Below are 18,970 nucleotides of genomic sequence, written 5' to 3'. Positions count from 1 at the left end.
GGTGGCAAGAATTTTGTATAATAATTAAAATTGAGTGTTGAATCAAGTGTTGTTTTTTTGTACCAGTTCATGAACCATGTGCCATGGAATCTGTACATCGAAAATCTCTTCCCAAATCTCCATATTTTTTTATTTACGGATAGCCAGGGGGACACATTAATTTACAAACGAAGCATTTGTGTTTAGTGAGTCCGCCAGATCAGAGGCAGTAGGGATGACCAGGGATGTTCTCTTGATAAGTGCGTGAATTGGACCATTTTCCTGTCAAAATGTAACGAGTACTTTTGGGTGTCAGGGAAAATGTATAGAGTAAAAAGTACATAATTTTCTTTAGGAATGTAGTGAAGTAAAAGTAAAAGTTGCCAAAAATATAAATAGTAAAGTAAAGTACAGATACACCAAAAACCTACATAAGTGGTACTTTAAAGTATTTTTACTTAAGTACTTTACACCACTGTTCAGAGGGTGAATCGGCAAGACAAAATATTTAAGTGCCTTTGAACGGGGTATGGTAGTAGGTGCCAGGCGCACCTGTTTGAGTGTATCAAGAACTGCAACGCTGCTGGGTTTTTCACACTCAACAGTTTCCCGTGTGTATCAAGAATGGTCCACCACCCAAAGGACATCCAGCCAACTTGACACAACTGTGGGAAGCATTGGCATCAACATGGGCCAGCATCCCTGTGGAACGCTTTCCACACCTTGTAGAGTCCATGCCTCGACGAATTGAGGCTGTTCTGAGGGCAAAAGGGGGTGCAACTCAATATTAGGAAGGTATTCCTAATGTTTTATACACTCAGTGTACCTTTAGGGCACTGTTGTTTTGGCTGTTGTTAAGAGTTTCCTTCAGTATGTGAGTCATGTAGAGGATAGATTATCTTCCGCATTTTTCAGTTCTTGCTCCAACGTGCCTGTGTTCGTGCCGATGCCGTTTTTCAAAATGTACCAGAAAACATGGGGTGCGAGTGCGATACAACGTTTCTGTTGTACGACTGAAGGATGAGATTAAATTGTTGAGGAAATCATAACCAATGTTTACACATCACTCACAGCAGTTAAGAAGATCGCTTACTGGATTAGGCAGACAGAATGTTAGTCTGTGAGTCTTTCTGTTTTTAGTTAACATTGATGTTGGGATGATGGGATGCTATTCCTTTCAAGTGCAATGGAATGTCATCACATCAGATATGAACAGGTCTCTCACGTGAAATAGATTTGACCTATTACAATGGGATTATCTGTATAAATCAAGGATACATGGATCAATTAATGATGCATGACTCATTGCCACCCAATGAAGACTTGGACATGGAATAGGCTACTTTAGATCTATAACAGTTTTTGAAGAGTATCTACATAAGTACTTCATAACACATTCATAAGCTATACATAACACATTATTTAGGCCTATACTCTATTAGGCAACATTGTGAGATTTGCATACTGGCTTGGCTAACAGGTCTATGACTCACAGGCCTGCTTCCCTTTTCCCAGCACAGTGCAGTTTTATAGTGATGCATAGGAAGACTTCATGAGTCAGTCTGTGGGTTACGGACACAAATTATCTGCTTGGCGTGTTGACACACTGGTGGTTTGTTGTGGCCGAGTATTGGTGCTAAACCGTGTTGTTGGAGGCTGGCATGCTAGTTGGCTGTGGCGTCATAGGATTCGGTGCCCTGGATGATCATCAGGCCTGATCATTTCTCACAGATTGCACTAGTGTTACTTACTGACATGCTCCAACATCAAATGATAAGCAGTAGATGAGTGTGTGTGTGTGACCACTACAGCTGATTTATGTGGAGTCTGCTAGGAAGGAATGAATGGGCGTGAGATCCGGAAATCCGATATCAACTCAGACTGACTGCCAATAAAGAAAATCTTGTGAGGTCCACAGTAGTGTGATTGGAGACACACTCCACATACATTTTACATTTTAGTCATTTTAGCAGACGCTCTTATCCAGAGCGACTTACAGTTAGTGCATACATTATTTTATCGAACCCACAACACTGGGGTTGCAAACGCCATGCTCTACCAACTGAGCTACATCCCCTGCCGGCCAAATCCCTCCCCTACCCTGGACGACGCTGGGCCAATTGTGCGCGCCGCCCCATGGGTCTCCCGGTCACGGCCGGCTACGACAGAGCCTGGATTCGAACCAGGATCTCTAGTGGCACAGCTAGCACTGCGATGCAGTGCCTTAGACCACTGCGCCATAGTCTTAAGATATAATTATTTGAATCAAGATTATCAAGCATCGACACGTCACTCACTTAGCTTAAGGGAGGATTTCATCACGACAAAGCGAGCTAAACAGACAGGCAATGATTCACAGCATCAGTTTTGTGATTTCTCAATTCAATTCCAAATACAGCTTCACCCTTCCAACTTTCTCCCTTTCTCCCATCATATCAGCCACTGTGCTTCTGCCTCTGCATTGCTTGCTCTTTGGGGATTTACACTGGGTATCTGTAAAGCACTTTTTGACGACTGCTGATGTAAAATGGGCTTCATTTACATTTGATCGATTGATATCATACTGACTATATGTCTAAGGATGGAACTAGAACATGTTCCAGGAAGAAATCCCTCTGTGAAAATGAAAAGGGATTGATCACTCACATGATTCAGTTCTTTGTTGATTGACTTATTCTCTCAACACACACTCTGGATTGATTCTCATCCTTGAGTAGCAGGTACACAAGCCCTTGTCCATTGATTACTCTGTGAGCATGTTTTCTGATTTCCAAGGTTACATTTATCTCTCATTCAGAACAGACCAGATAACAGGTTTAAGCTGTTCAGCAGGTCCTCCTCAAAGTACGTTTCTCATTCCAGGTTGTTAAAAAGGACTTTTATCAAGGAAGAGTCTCTGCACGTATGTGATGTGAATGATACTCGATGAGTGTGTGGTGATAGAAATGAATCATGCATGCAGAACAACAACAAGGTTCCATAAAACAGCATAAAAAAGAAATACGAAAAAAAGAAGTGTTGCACAAAACATTTCCTTGACACGCAAAACTCAAAATATATATTTCACCAACATTTGTACATATACATAATATACAATAGATACACCTGCACAATCTATTTTACACATAGCTATTACGTACAGGGAAGCTATCCCTTTAAATTGTAATGCCAGAGGTCAGGTCGATGACAATAGGGTCACAACAAGCTACCTCACATTAGCAGCATATAGCCCTTGATAGGCATTTTGCATCCCAAATGGCACCTTGTTCCCTATATAGTGCACTACTTTTGACCAGAGCCCTATGGGCCCTGGACAAAAGGAACACACTATACGTGTAGTGAATAGGGAGCGATTTGGGACACAATCATTGTCTAGCTCCCCTACCAGTATGTCAATGTCCTAAAGCCCCTGCCAAGAGGTCTGGCCTTTTATGGCACAGGTAGTACACTCAATTCACAGAGGGTCACAAGTCCCTCTTTGTCCCCTAAATCATTACATGATCAACAGGGTTGATCGGTCAGATAAAGACAGCCTGGGCATCTCTTTGGGCACTGCCCACCAATGTCCTATTTGGTCGGGAGTGAGGGTTAGGAGTCCAGCACCTCCTCGTTTTCAGCACTGGCTTTCTGATAACCTCTGACATTTGATGTAAGACCCCACGCCTTGGGATGCAAGAGGTTCATGAGAACAGTTCTTAGTATCTGCCCAAACAAACAAACACACACACACACATGTAACCCAGAACAATACAGGAGGCAGTGTGTCAATAAGTCCTGACAGTTCCAGGACAAACAAAGGAAAAGGCGTCTCCATAGTCCAATACTCCACACACTCTCAGCCTGTATCCAACTCGTTAAGGTCGTCCATCGACTGTGGAGCTCAAACTCCTGACACTTTTCAGCAGTGCAGTTAGGGTCCACCTTAAGATGGCTTGCTTTTTGAGGGCCAGTCAATGACACTGAAGTCACTTGGCTCCCAGGTCATACTGGGTCAGGTTGTAGCTTTATCTGTCTGCACAGTATTAATCACTACTGGGTCAGTGTGTAGTCTCTCAGTGGTCAGGCTGCATCATGGGAAGTGTAGGGTCTTTCTCTAGGCTGATCTTACATTCCACCTCCTCCTTAACCGGGACATAGAGATTGCCTATGGAGCTCTGGAACACAGAGAGAAACAGTTGGAGTGGGTTAGTGTGTGTTTATCGGGTGTGTGTGTGTATGTCTGAGAATGTGAATGTGTGTGTGTGGGTAAGGGTGTTAACTAGTGCAAACAATGTCTATTCCACATTGGTTCCATGTCATTTCATTGAAATGACGTAGAAACAATGTTTATTCAACCAGTGTGTGCCTGGTGGGTAGTACTGTAAGAGGAAGTTTAGTATCTAATGCATATGCTGATGTTAGCATTTCCAGTAAGTGAAGTTTTACATTTACATTTTACATTTACATTTTAGTCATTTAGCAGACGCTCTTAACCAGAGCGACTTACAGGAGCAATTAGGGTCAAGTGCCTTGCTCAAGGGCACATTAACGTCATTTAGCAGACGCTCTTAGCCAGAGCGACTCACAAATTGGTACGTTCACCCTATAGCCAGTGGGATAACCACTTTACAATTTGGGGGGGTTAGAAGGATTACTTTATCCTATCCCAGGTATTCCTTAAAGAGGTGGGGTTTCAAATGTCTCCGGAAGGTGGTGAGTGACTCCGCTGTCCTGGCGTCGTGAGGGAGCTTGTTCCACCATTGGGGTGCCAGAGCAGCGAACAGTTTTGACTGGGCTGAGGGGGAGCTATGCTTCCGCAGAGGAAGGGGAGCCAGCAGGCCAGAGTTCAACAACAGTTGCAGTTGACCACTGCTAATAATGAAAGAGACCAGAGGATGTTGCTGTTCTCACCTTCTGTTCCTTATTGCTGTTCAGCATGTCCTTGAAAATCAGTGAGGGTTGTGGAATCTTAGGGAAAAGCTTCTCTCTGTGCCTGGAAAAGAACCACAAAACTATTTGCCCAAAATTCAAACCCTAATCACCAAAATGGCAATTAATTAAGTGAAAACACATTTCCTAGATATCTTCCGTCTCTTAAGACATTCAATCAATCTAAATCCCAACACACACGCGTACGGACACACACGCACGCACACGCTCACACACTCAGAACGCAGACAAATGGATATACAGTGAGGGAAAAAAGTATTTGATCCCCTGCTGATTTTGTACGTTTGCCCACTGACAAAGAAATGATCAGTCTATAATTTTAATGGTAGGTTTATTTGAACAGTGAGAGACAGAATAAGAACAAACAAATCCAGAAAAATGCATTTTAAAAATGTTATAAATTGATTTGCATTTTAATGAGGGAAATAAGTATTTGACCCCCTCTCAATCAGAAAGACTTCTGGCTCCCAGGTGTCTTTTATACAGGTAACGAGCTGAGATTAGGAGCACACTCTTAAAGGGAGTGCTCCTAATCTCAGTTTGTTACCTGTATAAAAGACACCTGTCCACAGAAGCAATCAATCAATCAGATCCCAAACTCTCCACCATGGCCAAGACCAAAGAGCTCTCCAAGGATGTCAGGGACAAGATTGTAGACCTACACAAGGCTGGAATGGGCTACAAGACCATTGCCAAGCAGCTTGGTGAGAAGGTGACAAAAGTTGGTGCGATTATTCGCAAATGGAAGAAACAAACGAACTGTCAATCTCCCTTGGCCTGGGGCTCCATGCAAGATCTCACCCCGTGGAGTTGCAATGATCATGAGAACGGTGAGGAATCAGCCCAGAACTACATGAGATGATCTTGTCAATGATCTCAAGGCAGCTGGGACCATAGTCACCAAGAAAACAATTGGTAACACACTACACTGTGAAGGACTGAAATCCTGCAGCGCCCGCAAGGTCCCCCTGCTCAAGAAAGCACATATACAGGCCTGTCTGAAGTTTGCCAATGAACATCTGAATGATTCAGAGGAGAACTGGGTGAAAGTGTTGTGGTCAGATGACACCAAAATCGAGCTCTTTGGCATCAACTCAACTCGCCGTGTTTGGAGGAGGAGGAATGCTGCCTATGACCCCAAGAACACCATCCCCACCGTCAAACATGGAGGTGGAAACATTATGCTTTGGGGGTGTTTTTCTGCTAAGAGGACAGGACAACTTCACCGCATCAAAGGGACGATGGACGGGGCCATGTACCGTCAAATATTGGGTAAGAACCTCCTTCCCTCAGCCAGGGCATTGAAAATGGGTCGTGGATGGGTATTCCAGCATGACAATGACCCAAAACACACGGCCAAGGCAACAAAGGAGTGGCTCAAGAAGAAGCACATTAAGGTCCTGGAGTGGCCTAGCCAGTCTCCAGACCTTAATCCCATAGAAAATCTGTGGAGGGAGCTGAAAGTTCGAGTTGCCAAACGTCAGCCTCGAAACCTTAATGACTTGGAGAAGATCTGCAAAGAGGAGTGGGACAAAATCCCTCCTGAGATGTGTGCAAACCTGGTGGCCAACTACAAGAAACGTCTAACCTCTGTGATTGCCAACAAGGGTTTTGCCACCAAGTACTAAGTCATGTTTTGCAGAGGGGTCAAATACTTATTTCCCTCATTAAAATGCAAATCAATTTATAACATTTTTGACATGCGTTTTTCTGGATTTTGTTGTTGTTATTCTGTCTCTCACTGTTCAAATAAACCTCCCATTAAAATGATAGACTGATCATGTCTTTGTCAGTGGGCAAACGTACAAAATCAGCAGGGGATCAAATACTTTTTTCCCTCACTGTAGTGTAGGTTGACTTACCTCATAAAACAACAAATCAAAAGGATGAGGAATAAGAAGACTGCAGCTGGAATGACAGTACCAACCACAGTCATCGACCATTCATCCACACCTGAAAGGAAAACAAGCAAAACATCAGTGACTGGGTCTAATTCTAATCTTGACAAGGCTATTACATTTAGCCAACATTCAATACACAATTATATTACTATGACATATACTATTTTATAGACTACTGGTATATTCAACTTTTTATTCTATTTGCTCCTATTTTATTTTATTTATTTATAAAAAATGTAACCTTTATTTAACTAGGCAAGTCAATTAATAAGGATGTGTGGCTGAAGGGGAAAGTTTCAACTATTTCAATGGTAGTACAATTACATAATTGTATGTGTTGTGAAAGAGAGAGAGAATGTAAAGAAAGAAAGAAAGAAAGAAAGAAAGAAAGAAAGAAAGAAAGAAAGAAAGAAAGAAAGAAAGAAAGAAAGAAAGAAAGCAGGAAAGAGGAGGAAGTACCGTAGATTTCCTCTTCGCTCCAGTCGCTGCCTCCGTCCCCACACCCTTTCTGATAGACTGCTTTCACCTGCACTCTGTACTGGCATCTCCGGTCATATGGAACCTTCACTGGTACATATTTCGATTGTATTTCCTTACTCTGCAAGAAACATACACAGAACCATGAGTGGAACTCAAATAGTGGTACACTCTTAGAAAAAAAAGGTGCTATCTAGTACCTAAAAGGGTTCTTCGGCTGTCCCCATAGGAGAACCCTTTGAATAACCTTTTTGGTTCCAGGTAGAACTATTTTGGGTTCCATGTAAAACCCTTTCCACAGAGGGTTCTACATGGAAACCAAAAGGCTTCTACTTGGAACCAAAAGGGGTTCTACCTGGAACCAAAAGGGGTTCTCCTATGGGGACAGCCGTATAACCCTTTTGGAACCTTTTTTTCTAAGAGTGTCCTATTTGACTGAAACATACATGCCCACACATGCCCACAGACACACACACAAACAGCAGATGTCCAAGGACCCCTCATCCTAACACATTCAGTAGGTACGTCAAAGCAATGTTAACATTCTCCAGTGACTAAAGCTGTATTCTTCTTGGTGTAATTCACAGAAGTGGCCTGTCTCATGGTGACCATAGCAGAACGCCCAACCCATCATCTGAACTATATTCTGTCTGCAGCCAGCTAAACTTAGGCTTCTTTATCTGTTTCTTTGTTTATGGATAATAATCATGATTACAAACACAGGTTTTGAAAGGTTCCCTGTTGCAAAATAGATTTTATCTCAGTGAGACTAACTTGCCAGGTTGTCAATGTAAAAAAGAATTTGTTCTGAACTAGTTTTCCTAGATAAATAAAGGGAGACATAAATGTAAATACAAATATCCACACATCCAGGGCTTACCAGAGACTCTTGACACTTGTTGTAGTTTAAGATGTAATTCCAGCAGTGGCTAGCGCCTATGTCCGGAGGGTCCCAGCTCAGGATGAGATTCTTCCCTTCCTCTGTGATCTTCACCTTAGGGGCCGGGGGCTTGACTGAAGAGAATCAGACATACAGTATAACATTAGATAAATGAGAGTATTGGTAATATCAACAATATTGCATACTTGAGAGTTTAGTAGTATCATGTAATTACTAATTGGTTGGTCGACTTGGAATTGACCTCCATAGGGAAGTAGGGGTGCTGGAGGTGGTGCAGCACCCCCTGGTGAAATGGTAAAACTGCAAGAATTTGTGGTGTGGCAAGAAATATATAAAAAAATACTTGGGTGGTGGAGAGAGAAAAACATGGGCCCCATTCTGCATGGAGAGCTCTCGGCTATATTTTGTAAGCGGTACGCTCATGATATGCTCTGATTTATTCAGTTGTGGGGGTTTGGAGTCAGACGCGCTCTGCTGAACGATAGACAGTTTACTTTGAGTTAAGTCAGGTCTCTCTCTCTCTCTCTCTCTCTCTCCCCCTCTCTCCCTCCCCCTCTCTCCCTCTCTCTCCCTCTCCCTTTTCCCATAGAGTGTTTTTCAAGTTTGGGGAAGTTAATTTTCACCATAAACATTCACCTTTATAATAAAGCATTCCATGCATCTATCATCGCATTTGCAGACTTATATAAGATAGCCTACTATTCCAAAGGTGATGAGTTGATTGGATAGTCACAATTTAGGCTAATAATGTTACTGAATCACTGTTCCCAAAAAAGACTGCGGTGTTCAATGCATGGCTGAGCCTGTAGTGGCGTAGAGTATGCCTAGGCTATCGGATACATTTCTTCATGTGTTTTATAAACACATTTCATGCAATTCTACTACATTTTATGTTTTTAATACGACAACAATTACAGGGTAGTCTAGGCCTATAGGCTACTGCAGACTCTGGCCTATGAAAGGGAAGACACAAATTGTACAATATGAAGTCCATCTAACCTGGAGGAGGGAATTATTGTTCAAAAACAAAGTTTCAAGTGGCACTGGCCCAATGATAAAGAGTGAATTATGCGCACAGCGCATGGGGATATGGCTGATGTTCTCAGCTGGTACCAATAAGATAGGCTACTGTTTGCTCAAATTGCGAATTTTGATAACTAAAATACAGATTAGAGTCTTTTCATTGTCTTCTCTTTACAGCAATAATAGCCATTTCCTTTCCAAACTATGTTTTCCCCCAATGAAATTGGAGGTAGAGGACAGAAAAAACATGGGAAATTAAAATATACACTGAGGGTACAAAACATTAAGAACATCTGCTCTTTCATAGACTGACCAGATAAATCCAGGTGAAGGCTATGATCTCTTATTGAGATCAGTGTGGATGAAGGGGAGGAGACAGGTTAAAGAAGGATTTTTAAGCCTTGAGACAATTGAGACATGGATTGTGTATGTGTGCCATTCAGAGGGTGAATGTGTGAGACAAAAGTTTGAAGTGCCTTTGAACGGGGTATGGTAGAAGGTATCAGGTGCACCGGTTTGTGTCAAGAACTGCAACGCTGCTGGGTTTTTCACGCTCAACAGTTTCCTGTGTGTATCAAGAATGGTCCACCATCCAAAACTCATCCAGCCAACTTGACACAACTGTGGGAAGCATTGTAGTCAACATGTGCCAGCATCCCTGTGGAACACTTTTGACATCTTGTAGATTCCATGCCATCATAGATTCCAACTAATTTATGCTGTTCTGAGGGCAATGTCTCGCATAGCTGTCCATGGTCCTGAAACCGTATATTTTTGGGCTCAGTTTTAATACGCACAATCTTGTGTTTACTAATTTAATTACAACACCCCTCTTGTTTTCTCTCTCTCTCTCTCTCTCTCTCTCTCTCTCTCTCTCTCTCTATCTCTCTCTCCCCCCCACACACCCGCTGTTACGCAGTAGCCTACAAAGAAATGTGTGCTCTATTCACAATGGTTAATTTTGTTTTGCAAACAGTCATGAGTTAAATCAACTTAGGCTGTAGTGACTCCTGTTACCGAATCTTGTCCCGAATATTGGCTACTCATCACATTAGGAATTGTATTTTGTTGTTAACCTGCAAATGCTTTATTATAAAGATGTTTTTTTTCAACTAACAGCTATGTTTACCTCCCGAGTTACATTTGTTTGAATGGTTTTCAGATCATACCATGAGGATATATTGCAAACATAGATTTTTAACTGTTAAAGAATGTGGTATGGAGTTATTCTTACCATGATATCTAGGAGGCACCAGGAAGTTATTCCGTACAGACAAGCCATTGAGAGTCCCATTGACTAGGAAGTAGACGTCATATTGAAGGAAGGCTCCTCTCAGGTGACATCCTGTCCTCTGAGCAGCTCTGTACTGGTACTCACTGCATGCTGCTATGTGGGAGTCACCAGGGGACCTGAAACATTAGGGATGAGAGGGATGACAATCTGTCACTGCTCAGCTCAACTGACTCGGCTCAACTGACTCGGCTCAACTGACTCGGCTCAACTGACTCGGCTCAACTGACTCGGCTCAATTGACTCGGCTCAATTGACTCGGCTCAAATGACACTGCTCAACTGTCACAGCTCAACTGACACTACTCGAGTCAACTGACACAAAGTTGAGCTTTTTTGAACAGCTGTAACTGGCGTTTCCTGCAATCTAGAGCAAAAAATTGCCTTATATGATAACAAATAAAGTAACAAATATAATATATATACATTACGTTCAAAAGTTTGGGGTCACTTAGAAATGTCCTTGTTTTCAAAAGAAAAGCAATTTTTTTGTCCATTCAAATAACATCAAATTGATCAGAAATACAGTGTAGACATTGTTAATGTTGTAAATGGCTATTGTAGCTGGAAACGGCTGATTTTTTACTACTCCCTTCACAGAACAGCGCAAACTGGCTCTAACCAGAATAGAAAGAGGAGTGGGAGGCCCCGGTGCACAACTGAGCAAGAGGACAAATACATTAGAGTGTCTAGTTTGAGAAACAGACGCCTCACAGGCCCTCAACTAGCAGCTTCATTAAATAGTACCCGTAAAACACCAGTCTCAACGTCAACAGTGAAGAGGCGACTCCGGGATGCTGATCTTCTAGGCAGAGTTGCAAAGAAAAAGCCATATCTCAGACTGCCAATCTTAATATTTTATTTTTATTGGCCAGTCTGAGATATGGCTTTTTCTTTTTAAGTTTGCACTGTTCTGTGAAGGGAGTAGTACACAGCGTTGTACGAGATCTTCAGTTTCTTGGCAATTTCTCGCATGGAATAGCCTTCATTTCTCAGAACAAGTATAGACTGACGAGTTTCAGAAGAAAGTTATTTGTTTCATTTTGAGCCTGTAATCGAATCGAATTGCTGATGCTCCAGATACTCAACTAGTCTCAAGAAGGCCAGTTTTATTGTTTCTTTAATCAGCACAACAGTTTTCAGCTGTGCTAACATAATTGCAAAAGGGTTTTCTAATGATCAATTAGCCTTTTAAAATGATAAACTTGGATTAGCAAACACAACGTGCCATTGGAACACAGGACTGATGGTTGCTGATAATGGGCCTCTGTACGCCTACGTAGATATTAAAAATGAGCAGTTTCCAGCTACAATAGCCATTTACAACATTAACAACATCTAGACTGTATTTCTGATCAATTTGATGTTATTTTAATGGACAAAAAAAATGTATTTTTTACATAGTGGCACAGCCAGTCCACAAGGTGGCGCAGCGCCTCTCTTACATTCTTTGGGGAGAGCCCTGATTCATTTTAAAATAGTTCTCACCTGTAGTAGAACTGGAGGTCTTTTGAGGCATCATTGACTGGAAGCCAGCTGCAGTTCATGGCCTTAGAGGAGTAGAGAAAACATCCAAAGTTCTTCACCAACTCTGTTATAAGAGAGAGAGAGAGAGAGAGAGAGAGAGAGAGAGAGAGAGAAAAACAAGAGGGGTGTTGTAATTAAATTAGTAAACACAAGATTGTGCGTATTAAAACTGAGCCCAAAAATATACGGTTTCAGGACCATGGACAGCTATGCGAGACATTGCCCTCAGAACAGCATAAATTTGTTGGAATCTATGATGGCATGGAATCTACAAGATGTCAAAAGTGTTCCACAGGGATGCTGGCACATGTTGACTACAATGCTTCCCACAGTTGTGTCAAGTTGGCTGGATGAGTTTTGGATGGTGGACCATTCTTGATACACACAGGAAACTGTTGAGCGTGAAAAACCCAGCAGCGTTGCAGTTCTTGACACAAACCGGTGCACCTGATACCTTCTACCATACCCCGTTCAAAGGCACTTCAAACTTTTGTTAAATATTTTGGATGGGCATATCAGGACTACTGTAAAGTACAAATACAAACAAGGGCATTTCAAACATGTAAAGCTATATTAATTTCAGCACATTGTTTGTATTACTGTAGACATATTGGATAAAGTTCAGGAGTTCACAAGTCCCAATGCATATAGGGGCAAATTCTAACTTCCACTTTAGTCACATTTTCGCTTAGGGTGCGTTCGTAGATAGCACTCTGGCTATCTACTTCGATTTCAGAGCACTCTCGTCTGTGTGCAAGAGCGCAGAATAACTGATGAATTTAGGAACACGCAACACCTGTTGAATATGAATGAATTTACAAACGCCCAGAGTCATGCATTTATTTCAATTGGAGACTAAGTGAAAATTCGAAGTTCGGGTTGGAAGTTAGGATTCGCTCCAGAGTAATTGTTACCTACCTGTGGATTTAGGTTTAGAGACGCTGACAGGTTTGCTCTGGGTTCTGTCATTACACTCAACGGGGGATGTTATCACTGTGTAATTCACTGCATCATTCATATCGACATTATACTCTTTATATAAGCAGGGAGTTGAACTTATGTTGGATTTCTGCAAAGAAAAATGTAATCGGTATGTCATTTCACATTTTACAAAGTATTAGTATTAGGTATTGAATGTGATGTGTATTATTATTGAGTAATATAACTTTGTAACAGATGATTTTATAATAGTTTATATGCTTGTTTTATATGCATGAATAGGCTATGTGTTGCAATTCAGTCTGTGCATAAAAAACGGTTTGTATTATAAATTAAATCAAAATGTACTTTTGTTTAATTTTCCCTTTCATGTGCCCAAGTGCATTCGACTCACCTGTCCGGTTCTTGTACTATTGATAATGTATTTCACCTTGCATGATGCGTCTAAATCCTTTGGTGCATTCCACGACAGCTTTATAAGGAATTCAGTCGCCCACGTCAATGACAGGTTAAGCGGCTCAGGGAGAGCTGAAGAGGTGACAAGAGACGAGTAGTGTAAAATACTCTGTATGGCAATGTGATGACCAACTGCTATATATGCTATAAATATATATATCATCCTTGCTATGCCTGATCCACAAATCTGTTTGGTGTAAGCCCTAGTTACAATTTCGGAACAATAAGACTCACGGGGGCAAAGTAACAAGGCCACACAACAAGGCTACAAGGTTACATCGAAAATAATAATAATCATAGTAAGTCCATGTCAAATTAATACATGTTTTAATGGATGCAGAAGTTGCACGGGAATCCAACATGTATTTTCATTTTAAACAGATACTTTTCTCATTATCTAAACTTCTCATTCTCTGACGTCGTTTTCGGGAAGTGGACAGGAAATCCTAATTTTCCTAAAAAGGCTTGCCTACTGAAAATTACTAAACAACTGGTGTCATATGACTATTAAAGGTAATGTAAAGTAAATACAATAGCATTACCTTTCTCAGTTGCAACCTCTGGTGCGACCAAGTTAATAAAGTATTGTAGAACCAAGAGACATTCCAAATGTTTCAAAATCATGTTGTCCCGTGCGTAATTTCTGGCAGAGCGCGCCTCCTCAAAATCGCCCGGAATTCCAAAGGTAAGACAAGAATTGTCGAGCAGTTGTCTCCCAAACAGAGCGAACAATAAAAGTGCCTCACGTTAAGATAAATATAAACAAAAGCAAACACTGGCTTTACACCGGCGAGCGAATTATCAATACATTCATACGGTCTATGATTCCATTTCGTGTGACAAATTGGGCGGAGTTTGTATGGAGCAATAGTTCAATGCTATGACAGTACAGAATAGGATATCCTTTTCAGTTTGAGTGTGTCAGTCATTCGTTTTCTTCATTGGATAAAATCCCGTATAATACACCTCCTCCTGCTTATAAGTCTTGTGTAGGCTATCATTTGAACATCATAATAATAAAGTTAATAATAACTAAATTAATAAAGTTATTACAACGTACTTTTTCTCAATTTTTATTTATTTATTGAAAAATGGCTTAACAAAGATATGTTGAACAAGCATCTGTACTTAGATACAGTGTAATTACAATGGTAAATCAAAATCAGACACAATCAGAGAAATAAGACTTATCTCAAACCGATGCAACCATGCATTGGTCCAGAAACAGCACAAATATAAATATGTAGCTACATACATACATACACACATACATACACACATACATATTTCTTCTTTTACAGCATAACAACATATTATATACATCTGCATATTATTATAATCTATCTGCTAATTTCAGTGTAGCACTTGTGAAATACTGTACAATCATGTGTTGGAGTTTTATTATTACTTGAAATAGGACAGGAGACTTTTCTGAGGAGAAATGTAGGGACTATTAGAGCAATAGGTCCAGCCAGCCATTCAAATCTGGACCTCAAAGTCAGCTCCACTGCTTTTTTAAAAAAATTATTCCCCTATAATCAGGGACTGATTTAGACCTGGGATACCAGGTGGGTACAATTAATTATCAGGTAGAACAGAAAATCAGCAGTACTCTAGACCTTGTAGGGTAAGATTTGAATACCCCTGTGATAGAGACATCAATCACAATCACCAACCTGGTCCCACAATAATTGGTCTTTTGACCAATGAGATCAGAATTACGCTGCCTGTATAAACGCAGCCTATGAGTTGGCAAGACAGCACCAACAGACCTGGGACCAGGCTAATCAATCATCATTGACTTAATGTCAAAGAACACACCCCATGTCAGAACATACGACAACAGTTCAACAACTGAAGAAACTGTCTGAGCATTGGGTTATTATAGAGTGACTGACAATTTGACATCATAGAGTATACTGCATTAAACCTTACTGTACATCTTCCTTATAGACTAATACAGACAACAGATGGGTTACCGTTTGTTTGTTCCTAAAACATCAGCAAAATAAGCCACCTTAAGCATTGCAGAATAGACTCCCAGCACTTAAGTGTAATGCGTTTGCTCTCTGAAGCAACACAGCCATTTGATGCAGTGTGCAAGGCGAACAACAGCTTTGCATTGATCATGGACAAAAGGCAGCCATTACCTGGGACATGTTCGCAGGGCACACCGTAGCAAAACTGTTTGCAACGTAACACAAAAAAATCTGTGTTTTTATTGGACAAATTCAGGTAGTAGTACCGCCCCATTTAAAAACGTTTTATCCCTACTGAACACACCCAGATGATCCACATACCGTACGTGACTTATCTCATTATAAGGTAGGTAGGCTAATGTCTACAGTGGTAAAGTGTTAACACTATAGAAATAGTTTATATTTCAATGGTCAACACTGCCTTTGATTGGAGAGATTAAGTCATTCTGCATAGAGCTTTGAGTTGCAACAGTCCAGAGTTTAAACAAATAAAACATTACAAAATAACATCTCCCCCTCGCCATTAAAGAATACAAGTCATTCAAGAAACTTGTAGTCCAAGAGAAAAAAGTGCAATGTCATCTAATACATGACTCAACAGCAAGGCCTGACATTTGACCAATTATGTAATATCGGTAGCACATAATACATTCTCCAAATACTGCTAGCACACAGATGTGCCAAGATATCAGAATATCTCGGCCCTCGTATTAGACATCTTGGTGAGCTCAGTTAGGTAACACTATTCAGGAAGTTTGAGAAGGCAAATGGGAATAGCAAGGCCAATATGCCAAGTCATACTGAACAGTGCTCATCCCAAAGTACATTATAGAAAGGTTTCCAGTTGGTGGGGTGGAGTGAGGAAGTCGACAGGTCCAGTTTGGATCCAACTGGCAGAGCGTGTGTGTGTGTGTTTGGGAGAAATAGCTCTACTCTGTGTTAGTCTGTGTTACAGTCACTTTAGCCCAGGTCTGTAGACGTCCCACTGATGGCACGGAATACGTGTAAGGAGTTCTGGAGCAGTGAACGCATCATATCCTCCTGGAAGATCTACAGTGATAGAGTCAGATACAACAACACACATCATTAGCATCATTGGTCAACCAGTCACGTGATAGCAATACATGCATCTCAGTGATCGCATTCACACACCATACAAGCATATAATGGAGTTTCTGAAAATAAATGACAAATCCACACATTATTGCTGTCAAAATGGAACCCAGGGCGTCTTCCCAGAACAAAATTGGGACACAGACCTGCGGTCAAATATTTTGAGCGTTTGCTAAAGCCACCTGGAGTGCCGACAGTATTTGATTGGAGGTCTGATGCAGACAGACCCAGACAGACACACCGTTGCCACATACACTGAGTGTACAAAACATTAAGAACACCTTCCTAATATTGAGTTGCACCCCCTTTTGCCCTCAGAACAGTCTCAATTTGTCGGGGCATGGACTCTACACGGTGTCGAAAGCATTCCACAGGGATGCTGGCCTATGTTGACCACAATGCTTCTCACAGTTCTGTCAAGTTGGCTGGATGTCCTTTGGGTGGTGGACCATTCTTGATACACACAGGAAACTGTTGAGCGTGAAAAACCCAGCAGCGTTGCAGTTCTTGACACAAACCGGTGCACCTGGCACCTACTACCTTACCCAGTTCAAAAGCACTTAAATCTTTTGTCTTGCCCACTCACCCTCTGAATGGCACACATACACAATCCATATGTAAATTGTCTCAAGGCTTAAAAATCCCTCTGTATCCTGTCTCCTCCCCTTCATCTACACTGATTGAAGTAGATTTAACAAGTGACATCGATAAGGGATCATAGCTTTCACCTGGATTCACTTGGTCAGTCTATGTCGTGGAAAGAGCAGGTGTTCCTAATGTTTTGTACCCTCAGTGAATATCAACCCACAAACACCTTTACTCACTGACAATGATTAAAGGGAGGTTAAGGAGGTGATGACAGGTGTGTGTTTCAAGTAGAAATGAATATGCAACATAACTCCACAGAGGGTATCAAATTACCTGGCATTTCTTAAATCTAAGGCGCAGTAAGGGGCAGCATAGACAGAAGAAAGGGGAAAGTTAGTGTTATAGACAGAAAAGGAAAGAAAACGTTAAGACAGAAAAACACTTTTCATTTGCTGCCAAACTAAAGTCAGGAGAAAGAGATGGTACATGAGAGAAAAATAGATTCAGGACATGAGACATGACCTTGGTCAAAGAGAACCATTATTGCGGCAGGTAGCCTAACGGTTAAGAGTGTTGGGCCTGTAACCGAAAGGTCGCTGGTTTGAATCCCTGAGCAGTCTAGGTTTAAAAAATCAGGCGATGTTCCCTAGAGCAAGGCACTTAACCCTAAAGTCGCTCTGGATAAGAGTGTCTGTTAAATGACTAACATGTTAAATGTAAACATCATTATTCACAGATACTTAAAGTTAAAGTCTGTGATTGGTACATCCATTGATCCTTGAAGAATATCACTTACAAATGCTTCATGAGCTTAGTACAACTGTCATAACCCAAAATATAAGGTTATTCTAACAATGTAGACCTTCTAAATATGGTAAAAAATTTGAATGCCATGGACTGTCAGTCCTTGTCTATTTGAGAGGGATTAGCCTACATTTCCATAGCCCCATCCCTCAGCTGTATACCAAAACAAGTGGCGGGGCAACCGTTTTGTTGTTGTTTCAATTACGGACTGCAGTTTACAGTGGAGGCCTTGCAGAAAATCTGGTTTGAACAAAGGGTTTTCTGGTGTTTACTCGAGAGGGAGGAGAGGAGGATGAGAGCCTAGGAGGAGGAGGAGAGGAACTGATGTGAGACCTCTAGAGAGCGTGGTCAGGAAAATTATGAGAGCCAGAGACAAAAATATATCATTTCTGTTTGTCATTTTGTGTGCATCTGTGTGTTTTTGTAAGGCTGACCTGTTCATGGATGATGTCTGACAGCTCCTCCCTCTCCCCCCATGTCACCTGTTCATGGATGATGTCTGACAGCTCCTCCCCCTCCCCTCATGTCACCTGTTCATGGATGATGTCTGACAGCTCCTCCCCCTCCCCCCATGTCACCTGTTCATGGATGATGTCTGACAGCTTCTCCCCCTCCCCTCATGTCACCTGTTCATGGATGATGTCTGACAGCTCCTCCCCCCTCCCCCCCATGTCACCTGTTCATGGATGATGTCTGACAGCTCCTCCCCCTCCCCCCATGTCACCTGTTCATGGATGATGTCTGACAGCTCCTCCCCCTCCCCTCATGTCACCTGTTCATGGATGATGTCTGACAGCTCCTTCCCCTCCCCCCATGTCACCTGTTCATGGATGATGTCTGACAGCTCCTCCCCTCTCCCCCATGTCACCTGTTCATGGACGATGTCTGACAGCTCCTCCCCTCCCCCATGTCACCTGTTCATGGATGATGTCTGACAGCTCCTCCCCCCTCCCCCCATGTCACCTGTTCATGGATGATGTCTGACAGCTCCTCCCCCTCCCCTCATGTCACCTGTTCATGGATGATGTCTGACAGCTCCTCCCCTCTCCCCATGTCACCTGTTC

The 18,970-nt window shown here is 41.8% G+C and overlaps 2 protein-coding genes across 3 annotated transcripts in view; both read right to left on the bottom strand.

The window, feature by feature from the left end:
- Positions 1-3,018: 3,018 nt before the first annotated feature.
- Positions 3,019-14,285, bottom strand: LOC121572133 (interleukin-13 receptor subunit alpha-1). Its single transcript, XM_041884062.2, has 10 exons — positions 13,965-14,285; positions 13,361-13,494; positions 12,946-13,096; positions 11,989-12,091; positions 10,445-10,620; positions 8,167-8,300; positions 7,269-7,407; positions 6,771-6,861; positions 4,870-4,951; positions 3,019-4,133 (listed from the first exon to the last, which is right to left on the bottom strand). Exons 1-10 carry the CDS (start codon positions 14,044-14,046, stop codon positions 4,032-4,034), a joined length of 1,194 nt encoding a protein of 397 aa, XP_041739996.1. The 5' UTR covers positions 14,047-14,285; the 3' UTR covers positions 3,019-4,031.
- Positions 14,286-14,491: 206 nt separating this feature from the next.
- The window catches only part of dock11 (dedicator of cytokinesis 11), a 131,203-nt gene continuing 126,724 nt past the window's right edge, over positions 14,492-18,970 (bottom strand). For both annotated transcript variants that reach the window (XM_041884063.2, XM_041884064.2), the window contains one exon: positions 14,492-16,451. In XM_041884063.2, the coding sequence (XP_041739997.1) occupies positions 16,362-16,451 (90 nt within the window). In that variant the 3' untranslated portion in view covers positions 14,492-16,361. The remainder of the gene's footprint in view (positions 16,452-18,970) is intronic.

This window comes from Coregonus clupeaformis, chromosome 8 (genome assembly GCF_020615455.1).
Source record: "Coregonus clupeaformis isolate EN_2021a chromosome 8, ASM2061545v1, whole genome shotgun sequence".
Classification (NCBI taxonomy): domain Eukaryota; kingdom Metazoa; phylum Chordata; class Actinopteri; order Salmoniformes; family Salmonidae; genus Coregonus; species Coregonus clupeaformis.
Note: the sequence above shows the minus strand (reverse complement) of the source record. Positions and strands in the feature narration are given on the sequence as shown.